The sequence below is a fragment of the Doryrhamphus excisus genome, chromosome 1 (genome assembly GCF_030265055.1).
Source record: "Doryrhamphus excisus isolate RoL2022-K1 chromosome 1, RoL_Dexc_1.0, whole genome shotgun sequence".
In the NCBI taxonomy this organism is placed as follows: domain Eukaryota; kingdom Metazoa; phylum Chordata; class Actinopteri; order Syngnathiformes; family Syngnathidae; genus Doryrhamphus; species Doryrhamphus excisus.
In genome coordinates, this window is record NC_080466.1 from 27,224,451 (window position 1) to 27,252,037 (window position 27,587).

The window sequence follows — 27,587 nt, forward strand, 5'->3', positions numbered from 1 at the left end:
CAAATGCAATTGGAATATTCGGGTCCATATATTCATGGCTATTCACATAATATTTGTAAATAATGATTAATAAATGTTAATTATAAAAAGTGATATTGGATAATTCCTCACGGCACACCTGACAGTTTCTCAAGGTACACTAGTGTGCAGCGACACAGTGGTTTAAAATCACTGGAGTAGAGTATCTGCATCCTGCATCTGCTCGGCTAGCAAGCAGCTTCAATGTATCAATATCTCATGCGCAAAAACTTGTCCAGTCCTAAAAACACATTAGATCCAAGCACTTCATCTATCAGACTGTTTACTGTTACTTCAATCACTCCTCGTTCCCTCCACAATTTCTGTCTCCCACTGAGCATTTTTGATAGTCAGTGTAATTACAATTCTCCTCCTCAGAGGCCTAATTATTTCCACGGTTTTGACTTGTTTTGAGAGGCATGTAATTCCCCCGTCCCGCAAAGCAACAGACACGGATGCTTGAAGAGCGGAGGAAAAAAAAAAAAATTGCAGTGTTGCCGCTGCATTCTGGCCAGCTGGAGTATCCCGACTCTGTTCGATTCCCACGTGACTTCTCATGAAAGCTTTAGTTTTTGCCATGTTTTGATTCATTTTCTGCCAATCCGGAGTTGATAGTGCAACACAACTGGAATTGTAACATCGCCCTCCGGGCCTCCCCGGATTAGCACCGTCACCAAACTCTGTTGATCCAGAGTTCCGTAATAACCTTTAATTCGGACTGAAAGATGTTGTTACAGTCTGTCTCTGCCAATCACATCACAGAGTAGCAGCAAGGGGGCACGGGGGTCCCGGGAAGTCGCAAATTAAAAGGCGCTGTCAGGTCACGTTGGCTGTTAATTTGCCTGACGAGGGCATAACAAACCTTAGCGGTCGTTAGCGAGCTAACGTGTCCGCAGAGCGGAGGAAAGCATCGGGTGGACGAAATAAACAGTGTCAGTTAATAAGCAGTCGCCAGGACAAAGCAGTTGGTTGTCTGGCAACCCCCAAAGCTTTGACCTTATACGCCGTGTCAATCGGCGCAGACACGCTGATCACCCCCCCCCCCCCCCCCCCCCCCCCCCCACCGCACACAAACACCGGCCTTTATTTTCATGTACGCTACAATCGTTATTAAATTATGACCCTTTTCCAGCCATAACCAGAATGGCACATTACTTACAGACAGTCTCCAGGGATCATTTGGGTTTTTTGCCACCACCACCATTCTGGGATGATTCATCATGTGCACCCCCCTTCTATCATAAACCGTTTCTGACAGATCCACCCATTTCCCAGCTTATCGTTTTGCTCTTCTTTTTCTGCTGCTTGGAAACGTAGTTCCAATCACAGGTAGGTAAACAAACACAACGCTTCAAACAAGCCGCTGTATTGATTTTAGGAGCCGGTCAAAGGTCGTAGAAGTTAACTTCCACTCATCATCATCATCATCTGCTCCCCCCTCACAGATGAGAACCACAGTGCATCGGGGGCGGAGAACAGCCGTCTCCTGGACGTCCCTCGCTATCACTGTGAAGGGACCGAATCGCCGTATCAGACGGGACAGCTTCACCCCGCCATCAGAGTGGCCGACCTTCTGCAGCACATCAACCTGATGAAAACCTCCGACAGTTACGGCTTCAAGGAGGAGTATGAAGTAAGTTGGCGGTCGAGTGGTTAGCACGCAGACCTCACAGCTAGGAGACCAGGGTTTAATTCCACCCTCTGCCATCTCTGTGTGGAGTTTGCATGTTCTCCCCTTGCATGCGTGGGTTTTCTCCGGGTACTCCGGTTTCCTCCCACATTCCAAAAACATGCTAGGTTAATTGGCGACTCCAAATTGTCCATAGGTATGAATGTGAGTGTGAATGGTTGTTTGTCTATATGTGCCCTGTGATTGGCTGGCCACCAGTCCAGGGTGTCTCACCCGAAGTCAGCTGGGAATGAGCCCTTTTCTCAGTTATAGAGCCTCTTTGTCTCGGCGGGTGGAGGCGGGGCCGCTAGCATACACACAAAGTGCAGAAGAGTTTAATATAGTAAAAATTATATTATTATTGTCATATATTTTTTATTGTTCTTCATTGGGCTGCATGGCGGAAGAGTGGTTAGCACGCAGACCTCACAGCTAGGAGACGAGGGTTCAATTCTACCCTCGGCCATCTTTTTGTGGAGTTTGCATGTTCTCCCTGTGCATGCGTGGGTTTTCTCCGGGTACTCCGGTTTCCTCCCACATTCCAAAAACATGCTAGGTTAATTGGCGACTCCAAATTGTCCATAGGTATGAATGTGAGTGTGAATGGTTGTTTGTCTATATGTGCCCTGTGATTGGCTGGCCACCAGTCCAGGGTGTAAACCCCGCCTCTCGCTCGAAGACAGCTGGGATAGGCTCCAGCACCCCCGCGACCCTCGTGAGGATAAGCAGTAGAAAATGAATGAATGAATGAATAAATACTTTCCACTAAGCTAGCTCAAATAGCACAAGTGTGATATTTCCAAGCCTGTCATTTAATTGTATGTTTTATTTTGTCTCTGTTGTTGGTGATTCAGAGTTTTTTTGAAGGCCAGTCCGCCACCTGGGATGTGGCAAAGAAGGAGCAAAACCGCACCAAGAACCGTTATGGCAACATTATAGCATGTAAGCAAATCAATATGGTATATATTGTTGTTATATTGTTGTACTCAGACGCCAACGGGGAAAGGAAGACATGGTCAGGAACGGCGTAGCGGTGTCGCGATGGCGTCACTGTCTCTCGCTGGCTTTTTTTTTTCTCCGTTTCCCGTTTTGTTGTCCCACACCATACCTGTGCCTCTTTCCGCAGATGATCATTCAAGGGTCATTCTCCAGCCCATAGAAGACGACCCCTCCTCCGACTACATCAACGCCAACTACATCGATGTAAGTGGAAACGCATCGAATGCTACTATTGGCTCCCAAAGAAACCAACGAAACCACACTCCCTCGCTCGTATGTCAGGCCTCTATACCTTAATTGCATCTCCAAGTCATCCATTGTCGCATTTTATACATTTCACCATTTTCACAACATACATCAACAAGTGGTGTCTTTTTTTTTGGGTGTTTTTGTTTCCGACTTTTTCATTCATCCATTATTATAAGAACATTTCTATTGTTGGTATTTAATTGACTATATTCCATTATATTATTCTAGTATTCAATTTTGCATGTACAAATATGACGTTTAGAAGGCATGGTAATGTTACACTGATGAGAAATGTATCATTTTCTCTTATTTTGTATACTAACACTAAATAATAGGAGTGTAAAGGTGACTATAGGGGTGTTATTTCATGTTTGGAGGACTTTAATAGTGTTAAAAAATGTATTTAGAAGGTCCTAAGCAGGGTTTCCATGCTCTAACCACGATAATGTTGCATTAATAATCCTACTATGAGTGGTTAGCGCACAGGGCTCACAGCTAGGAGACCCAAGTTCAATTCCCCATCTCGGCCATCTCTGTGTGAAGTTTGCATGTTCTTCCCGTGCATGCGTGGGTTTCCTCCCACATTCCAAAAAAACATGCTAGGTTAATTTGCGACTCCAAATTGTCCATAGGTATGAATGAGTGAGTGTGAATGGTTTTTTGTCTATATGTGCCCTGTGATTGGCTGGCCACCAGTCCAGGGTGTACCCCGCCTCTCGCCCGAAGACAGCTGGGATAGACTCCAGCACCCCCGCGACCCTGGATAAGCGGATAAGCGGTAGAAAATGAATTAATGAATGAAAGTCCTTGGTCACAACAGATATTCCCCTTACGAGTGTAAAGGTGACTATAGGGGTGTTATTTCTTATCTAGAGGGCTCTAACAATGTTAACGGTATTTACAAGTTCGGGAACATGTTTTCTATGCTCCAGCTATGAAAATAAATTTGTTTCTCACCTAAGTAACCGGGGCTGCATGGCGGTCGAGTGGTTAGCGCGCAGACCTCACAGCTAGGAGACCCGAGTTCAATCCCACCCTCGGCCATCTCTGTGTGGAGTTTGCATGTTCTCCCCGTGCATGCGTGGGTTTTCTCCGGGTACTCCGGTTTCCTCCCACATTCCAAAAACATGCTAGGTTAATTGCCGACTCCAAATTGTCCATAGGTATGAATGTGAGTGTGAATGGTTGTTTGTCTATATGTGCCCTGTGATTGGCTGGCCACCAGTCCAGGGTGTACCCTGCCTCTCGTCCGAAGACAGCTGGTATAGGCTCCAGCAACCCCCCGCGACCCTTGTGAGGATAAGCGGTAGAAAATGAATGAATGAATGAATGTAAACACACTAAACTGTAACACTATTCAATGATTGCTTAGCAGTGTTCTATTTGTGTGATACCAGTTTTAACCACCAGTGGGGCTATTGAGTCATTGTAGGTTCCCAAAGTGGGGTACACCAATTAAAATAAGTGAATTAAAAAAAACAACAACAACAATTAGCAGCTAACAGCTCACAATTACAAGTGCGCCTGAACGCCTCACGGTGCAAGACGACCCAGCTGATAATTTACTCCTATAAGCATCCTATGCTGTGTATTGAGTCCATTTGTACATCCATTCACTCGTTCTCAGTTTTATCTTTGCTTTATTCCATCGGCTTCATCTTTCCACCTGCTGTCACTTTTACCACCATGTTCTCATGTCATCTTTGTTTTGGTGATCTACTTATTATATACGAGTTATGATCCTGCAATATATATATATATATATATATATATATATATATATATATAGCAGGATGTATCCTTTCTACTCGATCTCATTCTTTTTTTTGGTTGTTTGGGTTTTGTTTTGCATGCTGTGTTCATACACTTCCATCATGTCAATGCAACTTTTCTGTTTCTGGTTGACGCTCACTGACATTATTGTGCTTTCTTTCTTTCCTTAATCCTTCCTTCCTCCTTTCTTCCACTCCTTCTATTCTGCCTGTGGCTTGGCCTGTAGATTTGGCTGTACAGGGATGTAAGTATCACTGTGGATTCTTCCACTCATGCTCCTCAAACCTGACACATCCATCCATGCACCCAACCAGGCGTCAAATGCTCAAGGCCAGGCTGTTTTTTTTTGAGGGGGGGGATCTTGCCTGCATGACGATTGTCACCTCATCTCGCCCTACTTTGTGTTCCCCACTTTGCACCGTTATGACCGTTATGACCGTTATGACCGCGCTTGTGCGTTACGCTGCCTTTTGGACGTGACCGGTAACTGCACATGCCACTCAAAGATTGTAATATAATATAATAATATAATATTCACTCAAACTAAGCAAGGTGATAGTAGTATTTATTATTGGTTTTGTCTTTCAAATGTTTTTTTTTTTTTCCAAAAACGGGCCTTGAAGAATCGGGATCGGCTTATATTCCGGGTTGTCTTATATCCGATGGAGATCTTATCTTGCATCATGTTTTTTTTTGACAAAAAAAAAAAGTCTTCCTCACACGAAATTGTTGCATGACCACGTTATGTGTTTCCAGGGCTACCAGAGACCAAGCCACTACATTGCCACCCAAGGTAAGTACACATGCAGTACATGTTATAATATGAAGTATTTTCCAGGCATCATTGTTTTATAATGAAGTCCTCCTTTGTGTTGTTAGGTCCTGTGCATGAGACCGTGTATGACTTCTGGAGGATGGTGTGGCAGGAACAGTCGGCCTGTATTGTCATGGTAACCAATCTGGTGGAGGTTGGAAGGGTACGTTGCACTTTCGCTTTTTGCCTGGACTTCACAATGCGGCTCAGTATTTTCCAATGGAAATATCATGTTTGTTTGTTTTTTTACTCTTGTTATGTGTCCAGGTCAAGTGCTACAAATACTGGCCGGATGACGCCGAGGTGTACGGCGACTTCAAGGTGACTTTTGTCGAGGTGGAACCGCTTGCTGAATATGTGGTCCGCACATTCACGTTGGAGAGGGTAAGTAGAAGAACCGTATATTCCTGACTATAATTTGCTCGGGATTATAAGTCGCACAGGCTAAAAAATGGATGAAGAAAAAAAACATATACAAGTCACATTATCAAGAAAAGACATGTGCTGGAGCCTATCCCTGCTGTCTTCGAGCGAGAGGCGGGGTACACCCTGGACTGGTGGCCAGCCAATCACAGGGCACATATAGACAAACAACCATTCACACTCACATTCATACCTATGGACAATTTGGATTCGCCAATTAACCTAGCATGTTTTTTTGGAATGTGGGAGCCTATCCCAGCTGTCTTTGGGCGAGAGACACCCTGGACTGGTGGCCAGCCAATCACAGGGCACATATAGACAAATAACCATTCACACTCACATTCATACCTATGGACAATTTGGAGTCGTCAATTAACCTAGCATGCATGTTGTTGGAATAATTTTACTTTATTTTAGTTTTATTGTGTGCAAGATTCATTGTTGTACGCCCCCCCCCCCCCTCCCCCCCAGGGTGACCCCACGAGGGTCATGGGTTTGCTGGAGCCTATCCCAGCTGTCTTCGAGCGAGAGGCGGGGTACACCCTGGACTGGTGGGCAGCCAATCACAGGGCACATATAGACAAACAACCATTCACACTCACATTCATACCTATAGACAATTTGGAGTCGCTAATTAACCTAGCATGTTTTTGGAATGTGGGAGGAAACCGGAGAACACGGAGAAAATCCACACATGCACGGGGAGAACATGCAAACTCCACACAGAGATGGCCGAGGGTGGAATTGAACCTGGTCTCCTAGCTGTGAGGTCTGCGCGCTAACCACTAGACCGCCGTGCCGCCCGCATTCATGATATATTATTAGTATAGTATAGTAATAGTATTTTTTGTTCTTATGATTTGTTTCCTCAGCGTGGTTTCAACGAGGTGCGAGAAGTCAAGCAGTTCCACTTCACAGGCTGGCCTGATCACGGAGTTCCATATCACGCCACCGGACTGCTTTCCTTCATCCGAAGAGTTAAAATCTCCAACCCGCCGTCTGCCGGGCCTATTGTGGTCCACTGCAGGTATGAACAGTCGCACCTTCACGTGTAAAGACGCCGTAAAGACTGATAAAGACCGACCCGCTTTGTTTATTATTATCTCTCAGTGCCGGAGCAGGACGCACAGGCTGCTTCATAGTCATCGACATCATGCTGGACATGGCCGAGCGAGAGGGCGTGGTCGACATCTACAACTGCGTCAAGGCACTTCGGTCCAGGAGGATCAACATGGTACAGACTGAGGTGACTGCATTACCCATCATCCATCTGCATCAACATGGCTAGGGTAGACACGGAAACAACTCACTGGACTTTGGACTTGGACTTGGACTGGGTACCAGCTGAAGGGACCACATCCATCCATCCATCCATCCATCCATCTTCATCTTTGGTGTCTGCTTGGTGTCGCTACATGTCCGCTCTTCACTCATATCTATCAGATTACGCTGTAAACCAGGATGCTAGCTGATGAGAAATGTATAATTTTCTCTTATTTTGTATTCTAACACTAAATAATAGGAGTGTAAATGTGACTATAGGGGTGTTATTTCACATCTGGAGGACTCTAATAGTGTTAAAAAATGTATTTAGAAGGTCCTAAGCAGGGTTTCCATGCTCTAACCACGATAATATTGCATTAATAATCCTACTATGAGTGGTTAGCGCGCAGGCCTCACAGCTAGGAGACCCGAGTTCAATTCCCCATCTCGGCCATCTCTGTGTGAAGTTTGCATGTTTTTTTTTGCATGTTCTTCCAAATTGTCCATAGGTATGAATGTGAGTGTGAATGGTTGTTTGTTTATATGTGCCCTGTGATTGGCTGGCCACCAGTCCAGGGTCTACCCCGCCTCTTACCTGAAGACAGCTGGGATAGGCTCCAGCACCCCCGCGACCCGCGTGAGGATAAGCGGTACAAAATGAATGAATGAATGAAAGTCCTTGGTGACAACAGATATTTCCCTTACGAGTTTAAAGGTGATTATAGGGGTGTTATTTCTTATCTAGAGGGCTCTAATAATGTTAACGGTATTTACAAGTTCGGGAACATGTTTTCTATGCTCCAGCTATGAAAATAAATTAGTTTCTCACCTCAGTAACCGGGGCTGCATGGCGGCCGAGTGGTTAGCGCGCAGACCTCGGACCATCAGGTTACGCTGTAAACCAGGATGCTAGCCGTAAAACGGCACGTGTCAAAAAGTGACCCATAGGTCTTAGTTTTTATTCCAAGTTAGAGTTCCCATCGTGAAAAAACCAACTGGCGTCCGTTAGGAACCTCAATCTGCTGTCATTCGGAAAAGATTCTGAAGTAGGCACTGTTCTAATTATGGTTATTCATAATATAGACGTTTATTTCAATGCTCGAATCCAAATCCACCACACGGCAAAGTCCAAAGAACTAACGTGGAAAAAACCTCAGCCCAAGTAAGTCGTCATTCATCATCTCCATGCCACCACCTCTCACTCACTCAGCGTTTGTTTGCTCGCCTCCAACCCTGTGCTTCACGTTGTCTACATGTGACGAGTTATTTCTCACCTCCTTTAGCATGTGTGTGTCCCACTGCGATTAAAGGCAACCCTGTTCCTGTTCTACCTTCTCCAGGAGCAGTACATATTCATCCATGACGCCATATTAGAGGCTTGTCTCTGCGGGGAAACGGCCATTCCGGTCTGCGAATTTAAAGCCGCCTTTTATGAGCTGATCCGCATCGACTCACAGACCAACTCGTCACATCTCAAGGACGAATTCCAGGTAACCGGAAATTGTAATCATTATAGGATTGTTGTTGGAACTATGTTGGCGGGGGGATTTTTTAAATTAATTTTAATTTTAATTTTAATTTTAATTTTAATTTTAATTTTAATTTTAATTTTAATTTTAATTTTAATTTTAATTTTAATTTTAATTTTAATTTTAAGCTGTAGAAAATGAATGAATTAATTTTAATTTTAATTTTAATTTTAATTTTAATTTTAATTTTAATTTTAATTTTAATTTTAATTTTAATTTTAATTTTAATTTTAATTTTAATTTTAATTTTAATTTTAATTTTAATTTTAATTTTAATTTTAATTTTAATTTTAATTTTAATTTTAATTTTAATTTTAATTTTAAGCGGTAGAAAATGAATGAATTAATTTTAATTTTAATTTTAATTTTAATTTTAATTTTAATTTTAATTTTAATTTTAATTTTAATTTTAATTTTAATTTTAATTTTAATTTTAATTCTAATTCTAATTCTAATTCTAATTCTAATTCTAATTCTAATTCTAATTCTAATTCTAATTCTAATTCTAATTCTAATTTTAATTTTAATTTTAATTTTAATTCTAATTTTAATAAAAACTATATATTTTTCTGTGCGTTTTGGCCTCTTGTCCACACGTAAACGTTTCCTGGGCTCTGTGTAATATCTCACTGTATTGCTATGTTGCTTCTGATTGGCCAAAATGTGCATGAGGTGTTAAGTAGCAGAGTGACGATGCCCCCTACTGTATGGAGTTGTAATGACAAGAGACCTTTATGTGTTTATGAGCAACTTCCATAACGTAGTTGTGTTTAAAAATGTTTAAAAAAAAAAAAAAAAAGGTTCTCACCAAATCTATTTGTGGCAGTCCAAATGTATCTGTGGTGGGCCACCACAAATGAATGACTATATATCCTGAATCATTGTTATTCAAAAGGGCTTTACAGCACTACTTCTCTCTTCACTTTTTTGGCCCCAGACCAATAGCGTCCACAACTCCAACACAACCTGAACCTCCTCGTCTTCCTCGCGCTAATATTTAGCCGCATCACAAACTCATGCCTGCATCTCATCTTTTGATTCGTAGACATTAAACTCGGTGACCCCTCAGCCTCAGCCCGAAGACTGCAGCATTGCATTGTTGCCTAGAAACCAGGACAAGAACCGCTTCATGGACGGCCTTCCTCCCGACAGATGCCTCCCCTTCCTCATTACGATAGACGGCGAAAGCAGCAACTACATCAACGCCGCTCTCATGGACGTAAGTTGATGCTTGCGCTAACACGTATTAGCGACAACGTTAATAATAACATGAAGTAGCCGAAAAAGGTATCACACGCCGATGATGACGCTACTGGTCAAACGTGGACTAAATCAGGACAAAGATGGGAAATTGAGTTTTTTTCTAAAACCTTTGACCAGTAGAGTACATGCTAATTATTTTTAATGCACGTGTTTATTCAGTCACACACACACACACACACACACACACATGCAGCCTCCCCTCCCTGTTTGTGTGATGCTGTGTTTGTGGTTTAAGCACAAGAAAGCTAGAGACAAATCCAGGTTTTGCTTTAAAGGAAGACATCGCATTAAATAAAAAAAAAAAAAAAAAAAAAAAACGACTATAATGGTCTGACTGTGATACTTTGATCATGGTCAGCCATAGCTTGGGCTTACTGGCATTTGTTGTCATGGAAACAAAACATCTTATTTGCATGGGAGCGTAGGAGGATGTGGACAAAAAGCAACTGTAATTAGGAAATAAACGACCTTCAACATGCGTCATTTGGGTGTGTTTTGGATAAATGCATGAATGACACGGTGACCTTCATGTTGTGTACAAAATGTAGTTTTTTTTTTCCTCCGTTATCCTGCTAACTTCTGAAAAATACTTAATAATGGCTGAAGCAGGTCATGGTGAGTAACTGGCCTAACTTTTAGGGCAAAGGTAGTCGGTTTGTGATCCATCTGATGGACCTCAGTGCGGTTTGTTAAAAAAAAAAACAAAATGGCGTTCAGATCCAAGTTATAGTTAAACTTCCCTTTGGCCTCTCTCTAACCAAGCTGTCAGAGGAGTTCCAGGTAATGGGGTTTCACTTCAAATATTCAATACTGGATTTGTTTCATGGCTTCGCTGTCTTTCCGCCCGCCAGTTCCATGTTTGCCATTAGCCCCGCCCCACCCCTTTCCCGCCCCCCTCCTTCACATACCGTACACACGCGTTGTCTTCGTCATCTCATGTTAGACCCCACAAGTCATCCAACGGCCGTGCTACACGTGTCCCTGCGTATTGATCCCACTGTCAACTTCAGGTCTTTATAGCAACCCTATGTGATATAGATAGACTTGAAGTTGACGCTCCTAGATGTTCATACGTGTGACGCATGCTCCTCACCCGCTTGCATGATCATGTGACCAAACCTTCAAACCAGTATTGTCGATCAACCCCCGCCCACGTGTGAATGCGTCTCCCGGCCGCTTCCTGTTCAGTTCCGGAAGGTCCTGATGTTGCTTGGTTGTGATTTCCTTCCAGAGCTACAGACAACCCGCCGCCTTCATTGTCACTCAGCATCCTCTGCCCAACACCGTCAAGGACTTCTGGCGTCTGGTGTACGACTACGGATGCACAAGCCTGGTGATGCTCAATGAAATCGACCTTACGCAGGTACGGTATTGGGCTTCATCTTCCCATATTGTGCAGCGCTTTTTACATCCCATCAATGGGTTCTTCACTCGTTTGGTGCTCCAAACACAGGTTCCAAAACTCAGGGCCCACTTGAAAATGTCAAAAATGTCCACGGCCCACCTTTGTCCTATAAACAGTACATAGACAAAATGATTAATATTATTTATTTTTTTATTATTATTATTATTGTTATTGTTATTTATTTTGTTATTATTATTATTGTTGTTATTTATTATTATTATTATCATTATCTGTTATTATTGTTGTTGTTATTTATTATTATTATCATTATCATCGTTATTATTGTTGTTATTATTATTATTATTGTTGTTATTATTATTATTGTTATTATTATGAAGATTAAATTAATTAATTCTAATTAAGTCTACCTAATTAATAGAATTAATTATTATTATTAATTATTATTATAATTATTGTTGTTTTTATTTATTATTATTATTATTATTATTATTATTATTATTATGAAGATTCGGGATTGAAATGAAAGCAGGGAGATAAAGGAAGCCCAAACTTTTAATCTAATTAATTCTACTTAATTAATATAATTATTATTATTAAATAATTATTGTTATAATTATTACTATATTATTATTACTATTATTATACTATACTAGTATTACTATATTAATTATACTTTTCATAACTGAAGGTTCCTAAAATATTGTGACAGATCAATAACACTGAAAAGGTTATTAATTAGGCCTAAATATTTTTTTTAATCATGCAATTAATATTTTACAATAAAAATATTTAAAAAATAATATTTGCAAAAATGAATCATATTTTTAATAACCTCTCATGGTCCACCTGCGGTACCACCACGGCCCACCAGGGGGCCGCAGCCCACACTTTGGGAATCAGTGCTCCAGAGATATACAGCATCATGAAAAAGTCCATTTGCATTGAGACCTCTAAAGTGTGTTTATTGTGCAGGGTTGTCCCCAGTACTGGCCAGAAGAGGGCATGCTGCGTTACGGGCCCGTCCAGGTAGAATGCATGTCCTGCTCAATGGACTGCGATGTGATCAGCCGGCTCTTCAGAGTCTGCAACCTCACCAGGGTGAGTCGCGGCATTCCGTATTGATCAGTTGTTGTTATTGTTAAGCCTCATCCATTCATATAATTTCCGGTGTCAGCCTCAGGAAGGCTACTTGATGGTCCGCCAGTTCCAGTACTTGGGCTGGGCGGGACACAGGGAGGTCCCGGCCTCCAAGAGAAGTTTCCTCAAGCTCATCCTGCAGGTGGACCAGTGGCAGCGCGAGGGGGAGGAGGGAGAGGGAAGAACCATCGTCCACTGCCTGTGAGTGCACGCCAATATATTCCATATAGGACAAAATGGCTTCCATGCAATGTATTCAACGTACAAAATACATGTGTGTTTTTTTTTTTTCTTTTCAGAAACGGAGGCGGTCGTAGCGGAGTATTCTGCGCCAGCAGCATCGTGTGCGAGATGGCCAAGAGGCAGAGCGTGGTTGACGTCTTTCACGCCGTCAAAACGTTGAGGAACAGCAAGCCCAATATGGTGGACACTCCGGTGAGTCGGAAGAAGCGCACGATTCTGATCACTCGTAACACTTAAAAAGGCAGGGAGGTTGCCTACAGCCACAGTTGACAGCGCTAATTGAATATAGGTGGGGCGGCACGGCGGTCTAGTGGTTAGCGCGCAGACCTCACAGCTAGGAGACCAGGGTTCAATTCCACCCTCGGCCATCTCTGTGTGGAGTTTGCATGCGTGGGTTTTCTCCGGGTACTCCGGTTTCCTCCCACATTCCAAAAACATGCTAGGTTAATTGGCCACTCCAAATTGTCCATAGGTATGAATGTGAGTGTGAATGGTTGTTTGAATGAATGAATATTAATAAATTTATTGAATATTCGAATTAATAAATGAATGAATATTGGGTAATAAAAGTGTTAATGTGACTATAGGGGTGTTATGTCATGGCTACAGGGCTCTAATAATTATGAATGAGAGTGTGAATAGTTGTTTGTCTATATGTGCCCTGTGATTGGCTGGCCACCAGTTCAGGGTGTACCCCGCCTTTCGCCCGAAGACAGCTGGGATAGGCTCCAGCACCCCCGCGACCCTCGTGAGGAAAAAGCGGTAGAAAATGAATGAATGAATGAATATAGGTGTTAATTTACGATGACTATATACATAGACAGTGCATGGCAAATTAAGTGAAGTATTACTTAGTAATACATGTAATATTGACAACAAGAGTACTGCATGTACAAGTATGAACTCTGTGCGGTTTATGTGTGGACAGGAGCAGTACAGGTTCTGCTACGACCTGGCCCTGGAGTTCATCGAGTCCTCCTAGACGCAGAAGAAGAGGAGGTGCAGAAAAAGGCCCCGCCTCTTCCTGCCCCGGTAGCATGCTGTCATTCCTCACAAAGCACGTCACAGCGCCCCCCTCCACCCCACCCCACCCCCGTGGCGGCGTGCTGAGGAACCGGACTTCGGGTGGACTCCTTCATGCTTTTTTCTTGTACAGCTTCATGAGTGCCAGTTTGGGACCAGACATGGATGGTTCAGTCCCTGACCAGTTGCAGTACTCCCATCTGCCCTCAAGGGGTCGTTGCAGCACTGCAAATTAGTACAAGAACTTTACGATTAGTTTTACTTTTTTTTTAATTATTAGCCAAAATACATACACCGGAAAAAAAACATAATTGGGTCTGCTTGTCATGTAGAGACTGACAAAAAAAAACTTTTGTGTTGTTATGTTGAGTATTATTAGGCTTTTACATTTGTCATGTCATGAAGAAGTCTTAGAAAATGTGATTTTTATTTGTAAAAGTGTTGTGTAAGTTAATTTTCGCTCATTGTTTTTGTCGTGCGGGCGGACGGAAGTCTTCCCTGCACTCCAAAATTTTTTATTCAGTTTAAATTGAGGGCTGGGCCCGGTACTCTTTCAATTTAAAGATCTTATTGGAAATCCCACCCAGTCAGCCCAGCAGCTCCTTAATGGTTTAAGGACTACATGGCGCATCCTGACTTGCCAGGCGACTTATTCGTCTTCTTTTTTTAATGATTTTTCTCGTCTTGTAGCTACGTGTGTTTCTTCATAAGCCAAAGACTTTGGTGTAAATATGTCTATAAGGTTAAAGCACATTGTTTGTATTTATTGTTTACTTGCATTGCTTGTAAGAACAATCATTCTTCACTCCATGTTTACGCCGCCGCCAGCACCCGAGTGGGGGTCAAAGTGTCGTAACGGGCCCGTCAAGCGAGAGGAGAGAACCAAGCTGTATATTGGAGCGTTAGTTAATTTTTTTTGTTGTTGTTCAGTATTTACTCTGTAGTATTGTCTTGTTTTCACTTAATGAATCTGTGGCGTTCCTGTGCTTTTTATTTTGTGCAACCATGGCTTCCTTTACGGTCAGTGCAGTATTTTTGCATCATCCGGAACAGACGGGATAAGCGACTTATTTATCCCAGGCTTAACGAGTGAAACGGAACGATTATTGTGCCTAATCATTTTGTCGAGCGTTATGACGGCAGACGTTGAATGCCATCAATGTTTCACGTTGACTTGTGCGTGCCGTTTTTTTGCACAACCTTCATTCGGAGAGAGAAAACATGTTTGTACATACAATGCGGAGATGCGTGCTGTAAATAGACAGTGATAAGTTCATCAATGAAAAGGCTCTACTGTACAGTAGAGACGCAAAACACAGACGTCTGGCTTTCAAATTGTTTGTTGCCGCTGTATACAGAACGTTTTAATGTTTATTCTATAAGTGGAATCAAAATTGTCTTATTTTCAGCATTTTTTTAAAGAATGTGCAGCAAAAGCGAATTAAGGAATCCAGCATTCCAGTTAAAAGTGAAGTAACGCCCATGATAGAGACGTCTGGTATGAAGCCAGTCTGAATATAAAATTGATATTCATAGTTATTCTTGTCTGTAATGTTTGGCTTCTTTGCTGTAATAAAAAAATACCACTACTTTGAAGACGACTGCAGGGTGTACAGTGATTGAATTCACACATTACAACTTCAATAATGTGATGTTTTGCCTTTAAAACGACGACAAACAAAGAATGACTGTATTGGCAACATAAGCTAGCCAGTAGCCGTGTTCGTTTTGTAGTTTCAACTCTCAGTCCGTGACGTCACGTCCTGTCCGTCATTGATTCTACTCCCCTACAAGGTAAACCTCTGATTATCGATTACAAATTGTCACGGTGTATATGGGTGTTTATGTGTAGATGGGTCTAGTAATGTACAGAAAAGACATTTATTCTTAAGCAGTTTTTATGTCCCATAACTATAATACTATTACATTTACAAGACTTTGTGGAAATAGTTAACCATCAATGGATGACTGCATTGGCAATATAAGCTAGCCAGTATCGGTGCTCGTTTTTTGGTTTCAACGCTCAACCTCTGACGTCACTTCCTGTCCGCCATTGATTCTACTCCCCTACAAGGTAAACCGGTCTTACATAGCTAGCTTCTCTGATTATATAATACAAATTTCCACGGTGAATATGTGGGTGTTATTTTATGTTTGGATGGTTCTGGTCATGTACAGAAAAGACACATTTATTCGTAAGAATTTTTATGTCCCATAACGATGAAAATATTACATTTACAAGACATACGCTACGCTAGTATACGCTAGCCGACAATGGTGTTCGTATTTTAGCTTAAAAAAAAGTAATTTGGAGCGAGTTTCATACCTTTTGAAAGACAAAATGGTGATATACTTTAATAACCAGACTTCTGTTAAGGAGAAATCATCACGTCTCAGAGCCCCGCTGCTTTCTTTAAAAAGTTTAATTAGCATCTTTATGTACAGATGATAGATGGCAGTAAAGAGTCAAATCATACTGTTAAACACATAATAACAAAGCAGGGGAAAATAAACAAACAGATATGAATGGTTGAGTCCAAACCTTGCATTAAAAAAAAAAATCAAATAATTCTTACTGGGTTAAAGAAACCCTGAAAGGAACTCTAAAATGAATCTTATAAACATTAACCGATCTGTAAAATGCCGTAATATTGAACAGCAATGAAACACTAAATAATACATTCATAATTTTCACTACCCTGCATGCTATCTGAAGAGCTTATAAAATCATAAAAGAAGTTTCCAAACAACAAAAACATGGTCAAGCGCGTAAAATAGTTCAATTCAAATTAGGCATATATTATATATTTATATATGTATAATTTTGTACAAATACAGAATATTTGGCATTGATATTTATCCCCGTATATCTAACAATTCAAAATAGATTTAAGATAACCACCTTGTAATGCCGTCAAATGTTCCAAAACCTATAAAAGGCCTTTGTATTTTTCTTTTTTTTATTATTATTAATACTATTTTGTTTTATCCACCGACATCCACAACACGATACACTTCTCCACCAAGGCAAACAACAGTGTGACTGCTCTCTCGCCTCGTAAATCATCATCGTTTCAATGAAAAAACAAACAGCGCCACTACGTGGAAGGAACGCTTCTTCTACCGGTGGTGCGTTCAAGTGGAAGCAGTGCGATGATGGTGTGTGACACACGTAATCGTAGCGTTCTACATGTGAACCGTGTCAAAGAAGCTTATTGCTTTGAGGAGCAGATAAAGCTGTAAAGGTGTCAACAATGCCTTTAGGAGGAGAGAGAGCAAAACAATAGAAGGACATCTTTGCAGTGCGTAAACAAGGAGAGAATTCAAAGTAGAGTGGGGGGCGATCCCTTTGGAATGAAAAAAGGTTTCTGTCTAGGTGTGTGTGATTGTCATAATAATAAAGAGAACTCCAGAACTAAAGTGGATAGATTGAGCACCTGTACAAACGTTGATGACTTGATGGGAGTGGTGCCTCAAAGCAGCTTCTGACGCACATCTAAACCCCTCATCACACACACACACACACACACACACACACACACACACACTGCATAGTACGCAAGCATGGCCGCCGAGCAGTGCCTCCTATGCGTCATGTTTGCAAGACGACCCGAACACACTGTGAGGTAACGCAGGCTGGGATTACACTGCAAGGTTTTCATCCCCAAGGGAGTGAACAGAAGAAAAGCAGGTGTTTGGTACATAGTGTTTACTACTTTTAGTTTAGGTTTGCAATGGGCTGTTTGAGTAGACTGTGATTGGCTGGTCCACCAGTCCAGGGTGTACCCCGCCTTTTGCCCCGAAGACAGCTGGGATAGGCTCCAGCACCCCGCGACCCTGGTGAGGATAAGCGGTAGAAAATGAATGAATGTTTGAGTAGAAGTTTAACAAAATCTACTCCTGTTTTACAACCAATTCCCCAACTTTCAAATTCATTAAAAAGGTTAAAATTCATATTTTTAAAAACTTAAAATTGCTGATTATTGCAAATAATACATGTTTTAAAATAATTATATTTTGATGACTATATTGATTAAAATTAGCATCATAACTCATAACACATTTTGTTAAGCGAGTCTGTGTGAGTGACAGGAAGAAAACCTCTGACTCGAAATTGTTTGGCATCACCAGCTGGTTAGCATTAGCACCTCGGATATGAGACGATTTGTCGTTTTCACAATTCCAGTGTCCTCTAGTTTAAAAACGGCTTTAACTAAAGTATACACAATACAGAACCCAAACAACAATCCACTTGGGCCACTTGCAGTGTAATTCCACCCTTTGTGCGGAGCAACTATTGCACTTTTTGGCAGCTCCTCTTTGTCCAAATGTTTCAAGCAAAAAGTCTAAATTTGGATCTAGAAGTGAAAGTTTTCAACTCGCTGTGCATTCCGTGCATCCCGTGTTGGATCTCCTCTCGGAAAGTCATCGGTGTGACTCGGCCCAGTTTGCAGCCCTTTGTAAATGCGAAAGAGGAAAGTGTTCTTCTCACGCACATTCACATCTTGCCAGCATCACACTGTAAGGCACCTGAGGAATTGTCATGTACATAGTTGCCAAGCCCCTCTCATAGCAAATATATTTGGCTTTCATTTGTTCACGTGTGCCAAGCAGTACCATGATTAAAGAATAGCCCCGCATGATACCGGTAAAGTGTGATGGTGCACACTGGGTGTTTTTTTTTTTTTTTTTTACACCAATACACACCCAACTTTGGGCCCTAAAAGCCTGTAAAAGTTCATTCCTCGCTTCCACACAACACACCAGTCTAACACGATAGGTAGTTTTCATTTTTTGTTGCTGTCGTGATGCAGGAAAAAACACATTATGTTGCATCATGTATAAATCAAACTTCACCTTCAATAGAAGCACCCCTGATGAAGATACATTTGTTCCCATGCACCCCCCCCCCCCCCCCCAAATCGAACTAGGGTACTATTGGAGCTTGTGTTATTCATTTATCTACACATACCACTGCATGGGTTGCTGGTACCAGCACTATTCAAACATAAATAAAGACAAAATAGTCCACCCTGCCTCTAACGCCCCCCCCCCAATACCTCACCATGAGCACCGACTTAGAGATATGTCCTCCACTAAACATGCATAATGCAAAAAAGGAGAAATGGAAACATGTTAAGACATTATTTAGCCAGTCTGCTTTTCATCTTAAAGTTAAATAGCATAAATGAGAAAAATAAATACCTTTTATTAACATCCTAATTGTATGTAATGTCATTGTAAAAAACAAAGCATAAATGCGCCATCTGCATTTAAAATCTACCCTTATATGGGACACCTAGCAAGTCATTTTAAACACAACATAATTGGGACCGGAAACTAACGTCCGACTTGACTGGAACCCGAGAATCCGAATGAAAAACACACTATTTTATTTCTAGCCAGGATGATTTAATCCCCTTAAAAGACGTAAATCTAAATCGCCCACTTATCTAACGTAAGGCTTAACTTCCAAAACAAGAGCTACAGGTAATTCATGATGGTAGATAACCACGACGTATCCCACAAGACACCGTCCGAATTTATGTGAATGAAAGAAAAATTAGTGGTCCTAAAGTCCTAAATGGGATTACAATTAATCTTTAAAAAAATGCTTCAGTTTACTAAGAGTCTCATTTTCTCAATGCTTGTGTTGCATTTAAGGCCAAAGGGAACATCTCCGTTCACAAAGCAAGCTTGGATGCCTCCTGCCAATCAAACACCACCGGGATGGAGTCCACTTGTCCTGGCACTAAAGAAGGTGATCTGCAAGTTCCCAAAATACCACTAATTTTTGTCCTATCAGGAAAAAGTTTAAATCAGTTTAAATTACGTTAAAGCAACACTAAGGGATGATTGCTGTGGTTTTGCTGCTGGGCTCCCGCCAAGATTTGAATCATAGGAATGAGCAGTGTTAAATATACAGTGGTAAATGTACGCTAGCTAGTGCCAACACAAAACACGATTTGTCCTGGCTGGTCCGATAATATAGGCACCACTAAAGTTGGTGATCTCTGGTTGCCATGGCAACATAATACAGCCTCCTTATAACAAGTGAGTGTAGCCTCCCAATGATCGTGACGCTGTTTTGTTTTTTAACATACGGGTTCTTCATTTATCCATTCATTTTATGTAGGTAAGTTTTTAATATTTTATATATAGTATATTTCATATACTTTTAAAATAATTTCAGCATTTTTACCCATTTTAAAAAAATATATAAAAAACATGAATCATAATTTTTGTCAAAGGATTGTCAAAAAAAAAAACTATTTTGAAAAAAAAAAAGACACCTCTACAACTAAAGAAACATTAAGGAATACCTGTTTTGATTTTCCTTGCAGGCTTAGCCCTAAATTTGTGGTGCTATTCACTTTAGCCACTGTAGCCACATGTTCCTGGCTGGTGTGCCTACGGCGAACTGCAGTCGCCACAGCAACAACACGGACGCAACTCTCCAGCGTATCACGCACGCGATTGGAAAAAGCTGCTATGCCAAAAGTCAACAAATGAGCGAGGGCCGAGTGCATTGCAAAGATGATCCTTTCTAAAGTCACAATCCGGCACACATTGGCGCGGAGACAACGAATGGGGCACCATGTTGATAAATCTCTGTTTAAAAAGTCCTTGAGGGTGTGTGTATATGTGTGTGTGTGTGTGTGTGTGTGTGTGCGTGCACATAGGCCTGGTTTAAGGACAACAGTTGGAGAGTAAAAAGCAGCACCATTTACTACAGTAACTGACCAGTGTTCGTGTCATTTGCGCCGTGTTTTTTTTTTCCACCACTAGGTGACCTTTTCCTGTTGTTCAACCCGAGCTAAACATTGCAGCATAGAAGCATCCTCAAACCAACCAACCGATGCATCATACTAAGTGTAGATTCTAATGTAACTCAGCCAGATTCATCACATTATTTCAACTATGAGAGGCCTTAGGGGCAAAATGAATTAGACTGAATGACATGAAGAAGAAGAAGAAAAAAAAAGTGTCCTTTGCAGTTCAACTGCAACATTATCACATGAGCTTCATAAACTACATTTCCCTTGGAAATACAAACATGAATATCATAAGGCGCAAAATACTTTTTTTTGTTGTTGTTTGTTTACCCTCAAACCTTTTTAGTTCATCATCCAAACATTAAGTTTTGCAATGGGAACACATCCAGCAGCGAAAAATACAGTTTGTATGTGAAGTTGAAATGGGACTTTAAAACGGAGGAAGGTTGAAATGATAATGACTTTTATTTTCCTAAAAAAAAAATATTTTGGGAATTTGAACTTGGCTACCACACAGTATATTTCTGTGGTTAAGGGTATTTCTTCAACTGAAGGGGTAACTGGTTGCATAAATCTTCCAGCAAGCCCTTCCCCTCTCTCCCATGGATGAAATGTTGTGTAACATACAACATCATGAAATATGAGAAATGGCTGCTGTGAACCGGCAAACAAACAGAAGATCAAGCATGAATCCGTGGACCTCAAAGCCTGGTCTGAGCTTCCGGGATGTAGATCTCGATGCTGTCGGCCCGCTCAGTGGCTGAGTTCTGTCTGAACGACGCTGCTCGTTTGGCTGCCATGAGCCGTCTGCGGGCTTCCTGCCGCTGACGGTCCTGGAGGTCCAGGGATCGTTCACGCATCACGCCGCCACGCCCCCTGACAGGCCTCTTGGTAAGGGCGGGAATCCACTTTCGCTCCTCGAGTAAGAGAAGGGAGACTAAATCAGTTTCTAAATGGTGTCAGACGTAGGCCGCTTAGCCATGAGGCCCGTCGCCCTCGGACAAAAAGGACTCGGACTACTCAGACTTCCATGAGAAATGGTCTCGGAAGTGGTTGTGGTTGGCGGTCGGCACCCTGCTGTGTTTTTACCTTCTTCTCCGGACTCTCCACCGTCTGCCACTGGTTGTTCTTGATCTGCTGCAGCTCATCAAACTTGGCAGTGACGTCATCAATGGAAAGCTGCAAGAGGTCCCAGAATCCAGCCAGGTCCTGAGAAGTGGGTCTGGGCATGGCGCTGGGGTCCTTGGTTTGCGGAAATAAACAACATTTTAATTCACAAAAAAACAGTTTGTGTGTACCACATTGACAATGTATTTTCTTCAGTGCTGCCACAAGGGGGCAGTGCAGCCCTAATAGTGCTTAATATTCGACATCATAGCACGATTGAATGTATCCAGTGAAATGCTACTCATTGCAGTATACAGTACAAGTAAATAATATCAGAATGTTGCAAATGTATCCTAAGTACCACAATGTCCACGTTTATCTACTTTGTTGACATCATGCTTTTGCTTCGGTCCACACAGACACCCTCTTCAATTGAGGCAATCTAAGCTTGTCACAGCCAATGAGAGACTTAATTCATCACGCCATTATCTGCGAGGTGATATGTGACCCTAAATCAACCAAAAACGGCAACACACACACAATGTAAGTATCGCATCTCCACAAATATGATGTTACTATACTGTTATGATATATGCAAAGTATACGACCGTAAGGGAGCATTAAATGTGTCACGGGGATGCCGTAAAACCTACCTGAATCGATAACTGATCCCAATTGTTTCTTCGTTTGATTGCTCTCCCCTATCAATGTCAGGGCATTTATCCAATCAGATTGTAGGCCTATGTGTTGCCATGTAAGAAAAGAAATACTACTACTACAGTCACCTGCTGAAAAGAATGAATGAAAATGAAACCAAACTATGTTTTGGGGGCGTGCTCAGCCCTCTAAGACGATACCAATGCCAAAACGACACATTCAAATGAGCAAAGAAATAGATATAATTTAAAAGTCAGATGCTAAAATATGCCTTTTGATTAAAAAAAATATATATTTAACTTGAAAAAAACAACTAGTTAAGGAGATAACGTAATGTGGGGCGTAATCTCAGTGTACACACAACAAGTAATACCCCAGCCAATCAAACGGCTGCGTATAATGATTGACCCGTGCAACGTCCAATGATAGCCATAATCCTACTCGGCACATCCGGGCAAAAACGGCGTTATTTGATTGGACTGTCAGGTAGTCTAATGCTAAAGCTAGCTAAACCGCACCTGTAGTTTAACACTTGTTGTTTCGGATTTTTCCTCTGGGCTTTATGGTAACAAATGGGTTTTAGTCATAGATACTTGCCAAGTTACTAGTACTATAAGTACTTATTGCTGTTACTGAGACGCACATTTAATTGAACAGCTGTCATTTAAGTCAACAGGTAAGTATAGTACTTTCATATTAATAATGCTTGTGGAATTGTCATCATTGATATTTATGGAACGTCATCAATGATGGCAGTAGTACATTATTGTAATTTTTTTTTGAATTGGCGTAACCTTTCCTCCCTCTACAATGTATAATGACACTCTTAAGAGGTGTTTTAGTGCAGGTAGGACACCGCAGGAGGCCTTGGTGTGGAGCGGTGACACGAGGACAAAGCAGTGAGATGGAGTGGCAGTCCATTATTCAGACTCTGAGGTTCAATTCAAACTGCTGCCTATGTGCATTAATGGAAGGGCTCAACTCCCTCCGATTGGAATTCCCCTTTCGTTTCCTCAGGGCTCGACAGCGGCGGAGGGACCGCTTCGCTATTGATTTCTGCGGTCTATTTCTGGAGGGCGAACAAGAGCCGAGTCAGGCTGAGCACCTTCGCTCAGGCGAAGAGACCCATAATACCCGTAATGCAACTTTGTAAGAAGCAAATTAAAAGCATGTTGTCTGATACAGGTGGGATTTACAACAGCTCATAAAGGTTGTGTTACCCATCACTCACCAGATTTTGCTGACACAGCCAGTAAAATTGCTGAAACTTTTGGGACATTAGCAGCTGAGCGCTCCCCACGGCACTCCGGATTTTCCCGAGAACTGCGTATACACACAGAGGGGAAAGCGAGACAATCTTGAGTAGTGTCACTCACGATCAATTCAAGTCAAGGCGTAATGTAAAATGCACAGACAAGCAGTTTATGCTCTCTAGGGATTAAGGGTTGACGTTTGACTACATTTTCAATCAACTATTGGTCAAATTTGTTTATTTAAATTAATTGCTACATTTTAAATAATGACGAAACAATCATTATCAGTGAACGATTATGCCCAACATGAAGCTGTTGTGATTGGTTCTTCCACAGTACTCCCCACTGTTCTGTCAGTGACTCTCCCACAAGGTTTAAAGTGAGACGGATGCTTACTCTCTTCTGACAGGTCATGCTCTTCTGCTTCCCTCTCCATCTCTTTGCACCATCCCTCCAACCTTTTGGTTTCATTGTGAAGAAGCTGCATGAACCAGCCGCCATCCCTGCGTAGAGGAGACACTCGGCCCGTCTCTGTGGCCTCCAGGCTGGGTTCAGTCAGCCATGGTTCAGGCTGCGGGCTGGGGGGCCCGCTGGAGGCCCGGTAGTCCTCCCTGTAGCTAAACAGGCCCTGCGTGCGCACCGTGCGAATAGCCCCGTACTGCGTGGGGGTGCTGGGTTCGGAGTGGCGACCGAAAGCCCCGCCAAACTGCAGACCCTTGTCTTCCATGGAGGGGAAGCCCTCCAGCTCCATGTCGGCTTGCACTGCCGTAGTAACACTGTTGGAGCGCTTGATCCGCCCTCGCCTAAACATGCGTAGGTCATGAAGTCAAAAGTGAATCAACATCCCAGATTTGACAAAACCAAAATGGTGCATACCGTTTGTGATCCTCCACCTGGATACCTATGGAGTGAAATTGAGGAAGGCCTTTACTTTCAGTTTCGGAGTCTGTCACAGTTTCCACCTGTTGAGACATTATCATCAGAATATACAAACAAACGATTGGAGTGATTTATAGGAAAACACCAACGAGTTTGTTGGCATTTTGGTGACATTGTTCGGACGAAATTCTTTGACTTGAAAACGGTGATCATTGAAACAACAAGCTTCAGATTAATTGAAAAATAATCGTCAGTTGAAGCCCTAATATTACTCTTACACGGTCTATATACCTGTATCCCGATAGAGGATCGAGGGGTTTTGAGGTACTCCTCCGCCTTGGATACCAACACTGCCTTGTCGCACGTCTGGATGGAGGTGTGGCTGCCCAAAGACGCGTGCCTCTTGGCCGCCGCGGACTCTATGGCCATGGTGACCGCCTTGGAGCTATCCAAGCTGTCTGTGGAACTGTAGATGGGACGTCCGAGGCTGTCGGTGGCCCACAGACCGCCTCGCGGTTGCCTTCCCTCCTGGTAGGCATCTTGGGTAGACTCGGTGCTGCTCTGGGCTGTCACAGAGATAAGAGGCTTGGTGGTGGCACGCGGGGGCACGGGAGGAGGGGGAGTCTTCTTGTAACTAGGAGGATATGAGACCGCTGGATAGCACGAGCAGGATGACAGGACGAGGACAAGGCAAAACAAGGGCAGAGAATGAATCAAAGCAGAACTTAAAAATGAAAAAAAAAAAGCCAAGAAACCGTAGGCAAGTGAGTGAAAAGCATGATTGCAAATCAGATCACTTGTGTATTTCATCAGGGAAAAAGGTCATTGAGGTGATGCGGCCGTTCCATAAGCGGCAAAGCAGCAGGTTGCTACATGTCTGCCGTTATTGGTGGAAATGAAATGAAGGTTAATGAAGATCTTCCGCTATCGAGTACTGATTCATCCACATGCAACTTCTCTGTATTTCTAGTCCTCTAATTGGCTCAAAAGGGAACATTCTAGGAAATTCAGGAGGACAGAGTAGTCAATATAAACAACAGTGTTGTGACGACTGGCCATTACACCTCCAGGAAGTTAGGAAAATATGGTCTCCCTCCCCAGCTTGCGCTCTCTTGGGAAGACATTCCACATCTGTCCCAAGAGTTTTGTTGGGCTTCTGAAGTCAAATTAATAGTTGCATCTTTTTTTTGGGGGGGGACTGCCTAATTTGATATATACAGTATATATGTTATGTAAAATCAGTTTAACACTTAAAATCATTCATTTGTATGAAAAAAAACCGATACAGTTAGAATCTAATGTTAAACAACCTTAGATGGTATGGACTAAATGAAATACTGCATTAGTTACTCAACATGAATCAATGGCCGTCACAATCTTGCAGACAAAATCTGCCGAATGTTCCGCATTCTGACACCCATGCAATAATTCATACACAGTCAGATACACAGATTACTGACTAATTCGGCAATCTGTTGCCTGCTAGAACCCATCGGTACATCGGTCTGAACAGGTGCAGTCGGAGCCCTCAGCACAGAAACTACGCAGACTACCTTGGATTTGAGCTAATTAAGTGCAACAAAACCACAGGAATTCTGTTTAGACAAATCCGATCACAGACTTGACTTTCTTCCAGCTTGAAGGGGGCTGCAGCGCTGCAAGAAACGGTGGGTGGATTCCAAAATGAAAAGAGCTCGGTGACTCAGGCGATATGAAACGCCACCTTGTCTATTTATACATCTTCTACCCATCCGGCTTCCATTCAGCAGTGATTTTGTTACAGACTTCTTCACCACCTGCTGAATGCTGGAAACGAAGGACTGCTTTCATATATGTAGATCTTTTTAAGTGTTGACATGTTTTTTTTTTGTTTGGAAAGATCCACTCATACAGTAGACTACAACGCCAAAGTTGATATAGACTGAGGAGTATAATACGGCAGCTTATTTGTCATTTCTATCTGAATATCCTCCAACTCCGGGTTGGCTTTAAGGTCTTGCCCCAGTTGGCAAAGTTTAAGTATCTCGGGGTCTTGTTCGCGAGTGAGGGAAGATTGGACGTTGAGGTTGACGGACGGATCAGCACATAGTCTGCAGTGATGCGGTCGCTGTACCAGACTGTCGTCGTGAAGGGAAAGCTGAGCCAGACGGCACAGCTTTGGGTCATGACCCAAAGAACAAGATCGCTTGGACTCACGCAAAGAGTTAGGGTGAGGAGCTCGGTCATCTTGGGGGAGGGGCTCAGAGTACAGCCGGTACTGCTTCGGTGGATCGGGCATTTAGTTGGATGATTTCCTGGTGAGGTGTTCCGAACATGCCAGCTGGGAGAAGGCCCCTGGCCAGATGTGGAATACCCTTGAGGGATTATGTCTCACAGCTGACCTGGGAACACCTTGGTGTCTTCTCTGTGGAATTGGTAGAGGTGGCTGGAGACCGGGAAGCCTGGACTTCCCGATTGAGATTACTGCCCCCGCGACCCGGACCCGGATAAGCGGTAGAAAATGGACGGATATCCTGAAACATTACTTGACTCGACAGTGACAAATAATCGTGACCGTCCATGGCTTATAGTACTGTCTGCTCTGCGTGCTCTGTACTAGAGTCCTGGTAGTAAACTGTAGTATCTGTAGTAGTCAAACGGTTTCGGCACCACACAGACTGATACTCAAGCAAGGACCCACTTTTGAAACTAATTCCACCTGTGCCTCAGATCTTCCAACCCTCTCCCGTATTTCATCCTTGCGGGCCCTCAAATGCACCACATCATTAAGAAACTTAAAGTACAAACGTCCTCCCTAATTCAGCTAAAAGCCCGGTTCTTGTATCCCGTCCTTTGTTGCACCCGGCCCTGCCTACTTGTATTTGAATTTGCTGCATAGATCAGTCAACACTGAAGGTTGTGGCGGGAATAAATCAACCTGAATGTCATTGCTATCAAATGTGTGTGTTGCTCATCGCTAAAATGTTCCGTGGGTACCAATGAGATGAGAATGAGAACCCTCAATCCTCACATGAAAACATGGACACATCCTAATGGCAGTTTCCCGTAGAGACAGCTTTTGACCAGTTTCCAAAGTAACCCACATTAGTCTGCCACAGGTCAGACACAGAGACGCCCTCCTGCAGCTAAAGACAAAATAACAACCT

General features: G+C 42.5%; 2 protein-coding genes across 24 annotated transcripts in view; one reads left to right on the forward strand and one right to left on the reverse strand.

The window, feature by feature from the left end:
- The window catches only part of ptprk (protein tyrosine phosphatase receptor type K), a 123,270-nt gene extending 108,398 nt beyond the window's left edge, over window positions 1-14,872 (forward strand). For 6 of the 19 annotated variants that reach the window (XM_058045862.1, XM_058045894.1, XM_058045910.1 and 3 more), the window contains 17 exons: window positions 1,464-1,651; window positions 2,530-2,629; window positions 2,814-2,959; window positions 4,935-4,952; window positions 5,465-5,501; window positions 5,588-5,685; window positions 5,790-5,906; window positions 6,818-6,972; window positions 7,056-7,191; window positions 8,549-8,698; window positions 9,783-9,956; window positions 10,763-10,780; window positions 11,232-11,363; window positions 12,339-12,464; window positions 12,541-12,704; window positions 12,803-12,938; window positions 13,675-14,872. In XM_058045862.1, coding sequence (XP_057901845.1) covers window positions 1,464-1,651; window positions 2,530-2,629; window positions 2,814-2,959; window positions 4,935-4,952; window positions 5,465-5,501; window positions 5,588-5,685; window positions 5,790-5,906; window positions 6,818-6,972; window positions 7,056-7,191; window positions 8,549-8,698; window positions 9,783-9,956; window positions 10,763-10,780; window positions 11,232-11,363; window positions 12,339-12,464; window positions 12,541-12,704; window positions 12,803-12,938; window positions 13,675-13,728 — 1,949 coding nt within the window. In that variant the 3' untranslated portion in view covers window positions 13,729-14,872. The remainder of the gene's footprint in view (window positions 1-1,463; window positions 1,652-2,529; window positions 2,630-2,813; window positions 2,960-4,934; window positions 4,953-5,464; window positions 5,502-5,587; window positions 5,686-5,789; window positions 5,907-6,817; window positions 6,973-7,055; window positions 7,192-8,548; window positions 8,699-9,782; window positions 9,957-10,762; window positions 10,781-11,231; window positions 11,364-12,338; window positions 12,465-12,540; window positions 12,705-12,802; window positions 12,939-13,674) is intronic. The other 13 variants (XM_058045957.1, XM_058045990.1, XM_058046006.1 and 10 more) reach the window with 9 other exon arrangements.
- Window positions 14,873-18,732: 3,860 nt separating this feature from the next.
- The window catches only part of LOC131099206 (disks large-associated protein 2), a 118,574-nt gene continuing 109,719 nt past the window's right edge, over window positions 18,733-27,587 (reverse strand). For all 5 annotated transcript variants that reach the window (XM_058046037.1, XM_058046028.1, XM_058046063.1 and 2 more), the window contains 6 exons: window positions 24,733-25,094; window positions 24,439-24,524; window positions 23,959-24,365; window positions 23,541-23,632; window positions 21,635-21,787; window positions 18,733-21,462 (listed from right to left, as the gene is read on the reverse strand). In XM_058046037.1, the coding sequence (XP_057902020.1) occupies window positions 21,247-21,462; window positions 21,635-21,787; window positions 23,541-23,632; window positions 23,959-24,365; window positions 24,439-24,524; window positions 24,733-25,094 (1,316 nt within the window). In that variant the 3' untranslated portion in view covers window positions 18,733-21,246. The remainder of the gene's footprint in view (window positions 21,463-21,634; window positions 21,788-23,540; window positions 23,633-23,958; window positions 24,366-24,438; window positions 24,525-24,732; window positions 25,095-27,587) is intronic.